The sequence below is a fragment of the Papaver somniferum genome, unplaced genomic scaffold (genome assembly GCF_003573695.1).
Source record: "Papaver somniferum cultivar HN1 unplaced genomic scaffold, ASM357369v1 unplaced-scaffold_81, whole genome shotgun sequence".
NCBI lineage: Eukaryota > Viridiplantae > Streptophyta > Magnoliopsida > Ranunculales > Papaveraceae > Papaver > Papaver somniferum.
The window spans coordinates 7991909-7998436 of NW_020651082.1; the positions used below are offsets into that span (position 1 = coordinate 7991909).

The following is a 6528-nucleotide window of genomic DNA, read 5'->3' on the forward strand; positions in this document are numbered from 1 at the left end:
AAAACATCCTCTACCACACCACGAGGTATTTCAAAATATCGCAACAATCAATGCAAATATTTTCTTTTACTCTCAATGCAGGATACAGGAATTTCTTCCCTGTTTTACGTGAAATCTTCCTTTTCTTTCATCCTTCACTTTGCCACCTAATGCTTACACACTCAAATTCGTTGCAAACTCATTAAAGATTGTGTGTCAGGACTTCTATGAATACATGCCAAGCGTATAGAAACACGGGAAGGAGAGAAGCAAAACCGAGACTCTGTTTCTTCAAATACCCAACTATCTGCTCAAATTTAGTTGAATCAAACTAATATACCAGGCCTGTTTAGTCAACTAGAGTTCACCTGTACCAAACCCAGGGATTGAATCAGTCCAAAAGCTGTCCAAAAATCGAAACCTAATTTTGTTCTTTATTTCTCGCCAAAAACCAGAATTCAAATGTTGAAGATGATGTTTCCTGAACCAAACCTCGGGTGCCTTTAACAGCTTGGGTGCCCCTTACTGATTGAGGTGCCCCTTATCCAAATTATGGGTGCCTTTAGTAATTTCCCAGGATGCCTTTAACAACTTTTCGAACCGATTTTTTCCAAAATGCTTATTGGCCAAAAATAACACACACAAAAACACCATAATAAGTACAAAAATGAGCCCTAACAATATATAGAATCGAGACAAATCGGACACAAAAATGTGTCCATTGGTACAAATGCAGTGATTGGAATGAGGGGGAGAGAGGTATCCCGGAAGATAAAATGGGTCAAATGCCCAAAAAAACATAAGGTGCGGTTGTAAAAGACAAGTAAAATTATGGTTGGGTAAAATGAAAACTATATCTCACAGACACGTATACCCTTCACCTCTTTTTTTTCTTCTTTTTATCCATTTCTCTCTCTAGGTTACTTTTTTTTCTTTTCGATTTAAAATTAATCACGAAAAAATTCACAACTTATGAAATATAAGTCATATTTTAATAAAACTTATAATTTTGGAAATGGTATGAGCATATCTACTAAACAAGACCTATTGTTGATACTAAATTCGAAAAAAATCAAATTTTTTTTGCTGTGATGAGACTGGTTGGATTCTGACTTAAACTAAGATATAAGAAATTATTCAAAAAATAGGTAGGATGAAACTGGATGCATCCTAAATAAAATGAGAAAAAATAAATTATTCAAAAATTGCTAGGGTGAAACCGGTATCATCTTGTTTTAGATTTCCATAAATTTGTTTTTATTCATATTTAACTGGCATGAAACTAGTTTCATCCTGTTTTGTATTCGGTTGAAATTTGTATTCATCTATTTTAAAGCTAAAATGAAGCTGGTTTCATCCGGGTTTAATTTGTGATGTGCATGGTTCCATCCATGTTTGTACAAGGATAAAATTGGTTTCATCAAGTTTAAACTAGGATAAATTTCAAGGTTTAGTATACGGTGTACTTGATTTTATAAAGAAAACTTGTGTCAATACCATTGAATATCATCTGCACCTCAGTAACTTAATTAACTTACTAATTGAGTATGAAATTTTCGGATCGTACTTGATTCAATGTCGCGAAGTACACGTTTAGTGGATCTTTATCCTAATTTTTCACCTAAAAAAAAACACCGAACAACTACCAACTTTTCTTTTACTTTATTCAAATAATATTACACACTATTTTATTTTTCCCAAGTACAATCATTATTGTAGTATTGTGGCTGACATGCATTAGTTAGTTAGCATCTATCAACTAATTGACACGTCTTATATTCACAAATCATTTTCCTTTTTTCTATAGCCAGTAGTACTTAGGGCATTTCCTAATGCTTTATAAATTATATATTCATGGATCGTACAAGTCTCCGAGCACTGTAGGGTACTGACCAGTAAACTTGTGAATGCAATAGAAATATAGAAAATGTTAGTTAAATTCTAATAAATATACGGAGAGGGCACTTTAGTCCGCTGTTATAAATTTTTCTGGGTAAAATAACCAAATAGAATATTAGAACAGTATCTTTTAAATCCTAGAATATTAGAAGAGTATCTTTTTTTTACATGTCTATTTGACACACCAAAAATAGTATATGAGTTTTTTAGTCAATTTTGTGATCCCACAAAATAAGGTTTCCTTCGTCCAAATAAACTTTTTTTAGGGAAAAGAATTTTCTATGTGCAGTTTTAACATCTATCTTAATTTATTTCGTAATTACTTATCTGCCTTCCATCCCAACAATGTTGATATGGCTGAGTTGGTCCAGTCCTCCCAATGTCAAAGGTTTTATTTTGTTTTCTATTCTTTTGTTATTTACTTTTTTGTAATGCTAATAAAGACGTGTATAAAATATAAATCAACTAAATTCTAAGATAAAAGCCATTAGGTATGTAGATTCATTTGATAAGAAAGAAAAAACCAGACAAGAGATCAAATTTATACATCAATATTTTCTAGTGGTATAACTGAATCTGCAGCATCCAAAGAGACAAGACTTTGAGTATGAATTGTTGTTGTGCAATCTCTTTCAAATCCCTTAATTTCAAACAGCTTCCAAGTTCCAGAACTTACATTGTAAATATATGGTTTACTTGTACCCCAGCAGTGATATGCTATGAATTCTCCTTTCATCTTGATGTATTCAAATTCGGTGAAGTACGAGTAGAAATACCACTTTTGCTCGTGATAGGGACTAATCACTGAGTGTTTCTTATACCAACGTTTGGTATTGTTGTTAAACACCCATATGACCACTTCAGTTCTTGAAGAAGGATCGAATAGGCTCAATTCGCCTTCCAAATCGAAAAGTTGAAACTCATTTCCTGGGTATCTTCTTTGCGTTGGAGTATAATTACATGGCACAGCAGATTCCATGGTACTAAACTCCTCGGTTTCAATATTGAATGATAATATTGCGTCTGATAGGCTAGGGAGAACACAGTTGTTCGATATGAAATAAGCTAACCAATCCACCATCCAGTAAAACGTCCCGTTGATAAATACAGGCGGTATTTTTGTACTTGGAGGGTAAGAGCCGCTACCAACACTTCTTCTATGCTTAGTTCTTAAATTAAGAATCTGAAAGTCGAATTTTCGTGCAGTATAGCGACATACAACCACTTCGTACTCCTTTTTACATGGATGGAAGTAAAATCCACAGACAGATAAAAGACGACTTGGCGAGGTGACGGTTACTTGTTCTTTTGTGATCGGGTTCCAAATACAGAATTGCCATAAATGCCTGGCTTGGCTTGTGAATAAAAGAAACCCATCATATGAACCCCAGAGATCAGTTGGGCGTTCCTCGCCATATGAACTAAGATCGAAGCTTGTAGCCTCAACGTACTCAGCTTTATCATCAAAAAGAAAAAGCTCTATGCAATTGTCAATGGGTTGCGAAAGAGATCGCACAACAATGGTTGGAGTAGCTCGGGCTTGGTCTAGGTGTGCGCGCATATAGTACGGATCCGTGGTTAAATCATATAACAAGTCAGTTGATCTAGTATGGTGCCTCAACTGGAAGATGCACTTTGCGGGAAGTCTAAGGAGTATGTTGGTGATGATATGAAAAGGAAGATTAGGGATAGGATGTCCCTCGTGAACAGATTCATTGTCAACTTTTGATAACTTGGATTTCTTATTATTTCTCAGAAATAAAACACGACACTTTCCCCATAGAATTGGAGCCCAAGCGATGCATGGATGTTTACCCATTGATCAGCTAATTCTGAGAAAGGAGAAGAATTAATTAAGATGATCAAAGAGGGGTTTTTAAGATTCTATATGATTACTCGTTTATGTGAACTTAAGTACCCATTCAGGGAACACGATTAATATTTATACGTAGGCTATAGACGAGTTATAGAAACCAAACCAGGAACAAGAATAGTAGGCTACGACATCTTAAGACTTGGGACTTTTATGGAAGTCCGAATTAGAACCGTATTAGGACCTTTTTTTTCCAAAAATTTGAGGAAAAAATATATAAACTCCACAAATCTAGTTCTATATTTGAAGTCAATGATAGTTTTTAGTTATGTTTCATAAACAGAAACAAAGATAGAAATAGAGATTACAACAAATTCTCGTTCTTATCCGTTTGATGATATTCTCCATTTTGGTGGGCTTTGGACAGGTACCGCTAGCAGGTTACTAGAAGACTACTAGATCTAGGACGAGAGTTTGAATCACAAAGTGTGCGAATTGTGGCCAGGAGTTTTGAAATATTGCGATGAAAGAATGATTTTAGGACGTCCCATTCTACAATTCAAGATTTTGTAAATCTCTGATTTTGCTAACTGTTTTTTGAGTTGTTATGAAGGAATAAACTCTGAACTGTGACTGCTCTGTGTTCTTTGTGTGCGATTGGTTAGTTATGTTATGCATCTTATCTGTGTTGGAATGTTTTGCTTGTATTTGTAACGAGGTATAGTTCAAGTAAGAAATTGTACCTTGCTGCAACATTTTTCAGCAGTAGAAATGAATCAAATGAAAATGACAAAAATTGTTTACCTACCTAATTTTTGGGGTTAAAAATTAATCTCGAGCTGGGCAAGCTGACTAATCTCATATCCATGACACCGTATATCTTCTTCTAGTCGTACACGTATTTTCTTTAAAGCGGTTGATTCCTGTTATAGAAGCTAGGCTCCAGGAGGTGGCGCAGGCTCTTTTTCCTCGTCACCTGTTTCCTTGTCGGAAGTTGGCGCTGCCTCTTCTTCATCACCGGTGGCATTGGCAGAAGGTGTTGTTGCTTGTTCTTCTTCTTTAGCAGTTGTTTCATCAGTCAAAGGCTTGTCGACCACTTCCTCCTCGGCATTTGTTGCATTTGCAGAAGGATCTTCTTCCTCGGTAGTTTTTCTGCCTGCTGCAGGTGTCCCTGGCTCTTCTTCCTCATTTGTAGCATTTTCAGAGGGCTCTTCTTCTTTGGTAGTTTTCCTGTCTGGAGAAGGTGTCCCTGGCTCTTCTTCCTGTGCCGTTTTTGCATTGGCAGAAGGCGTGCCTGGCTCTTCTTCCTCAGCAGCTTTTGTGTTTACTGAATGCCTCGCCAAATCTTCTTGCTCAGCAGTTTTCCCATTGCTAGAGGATCCAATTTGAGTGATATCACCCCCAAGATTCTTGTACTTCATAAACACTCTATGACTGTTCTCCTTCCACCACTCTGCTGCTTGTTTCCCATCAAATTTTCTTTTACTGCAGAAATGTTGAATATTTGTTAAAAATACCTAGAGCAATAAAAGTACTCGTATAAAACTGGACACATTATTTTATAGCTAAATGGATGCAGTAATTTATAAATTACTATGAATGTGATATATGGTGGAATAGGGATCGTAATGTGAGAAATAGAACAAGCAAACCCATCATAGTCTTCATAAAAACCACAAACCTAATTAAGTTATCTAGGGTGGAACACACTCTGAGCAGAAAAATACCTAAATCTGACACGTCTGAAAATTTTGGTGCCGTTTAGTAGTTGAACTAGAGTTATGTAGACACCAGATTCAAATTGTTCTGTCACTTCCACTCCTGTATTAGCAGATGAAATCCTAGGTGTTGTAACTGTCGGACGGTAATCAATCCGTGATATTATTATTCCATAAAATCATATAAATAGAGTTTCAGTATTAAAGGAAATCTCGTATTCTCCCAGAATATTATAGTAACTAAATATCTCAAAATATCTCTAAATATATTGTCTATTACACCCCCTTAGTCGTAGCGGGAGAAGAGCACACGTTAAGACTGGAATGGAAACGAACAAACAATACTCGTGGAAGGCCTTTGGTGAAGATATCTGCATATTGACTGCACGGAGATGGGTTGAGCCGGGGAGGTGGTTGAAGCGTCGAGGGAAGTGGGCTGTGAATTGGAAATGGGTTGAGAAGAGATGGGCTGAGTAGAAGTGGGTGGAGTAGAAATGGGCTGAGAGGGATAAGTTAGCCTGCGGTGTGGAGGAGCGTACAAGGTCGAGTAAGATGGGCCTTGTTGGAGCGGAAGCGAGCGTGGGTACAGGCTCAACAGGAGGAGAAGTCGCAGGTGGTGGATAGGTGAAAGAATCTAGAAATGAGTAGAGAGGATGGATTTGTGGGTTGTGAGTAGGGGAAGAGCCTAGACAAGGGGAAATAGAAAAGGGGAATACGTTTTCAGTATTACAGGAAATCTCGTATTCTCCCAGAATATTATGGTAACTAAATATCTATAAATATATTGTCTATTAGTAACACCATTCTCATTGTCTTGATGAGGTATGATGGCAGATGTAGATGGTCTAGAATATCCGTTGGCCAAAGGAGGCTTGTCCATATGTTGTTGGTCAGCCCCTGAACTTCTAAACCGGAAGGAAGATGTTTCTGATGTGTCCATTCCATTAGTTTATAGCAGAGCTTCCACTTGACTATGCATGGCTCTTAATGTTTCACTGTCATACACATCCGCAGGTAACGTTTCTGTCATCGCCTTCAACTGAACAACATTTAGAACAAATAACAGTCTGATTAGAACGAGTTAATAAATTGCTGAAATATAAGGATGCGGGTGAAGGG

At 36.9% G+C, this 6528-nt stretch overlaps 1 protein-coding gene across 1 annotated transcript; it reads right to left on the reverse strand.

The window, feature by feature from the left end:
- Positions 1 to 2419: 2419 nt before the first annotated feature.
- Positions 2420 to 3697, reverse strand: LOC113345258. The gene has a single exon (XM_026589052.1). It carries the CDS (start codon positions 3695 to 3697, stop codon positions 2420 to 2422), a length of 1278 nt encoding a protein of 425 aa, XP_026444837.1.
- Between the last annotated feature and the right edge of the window lie 2831 nt (positions 3698 to 6528).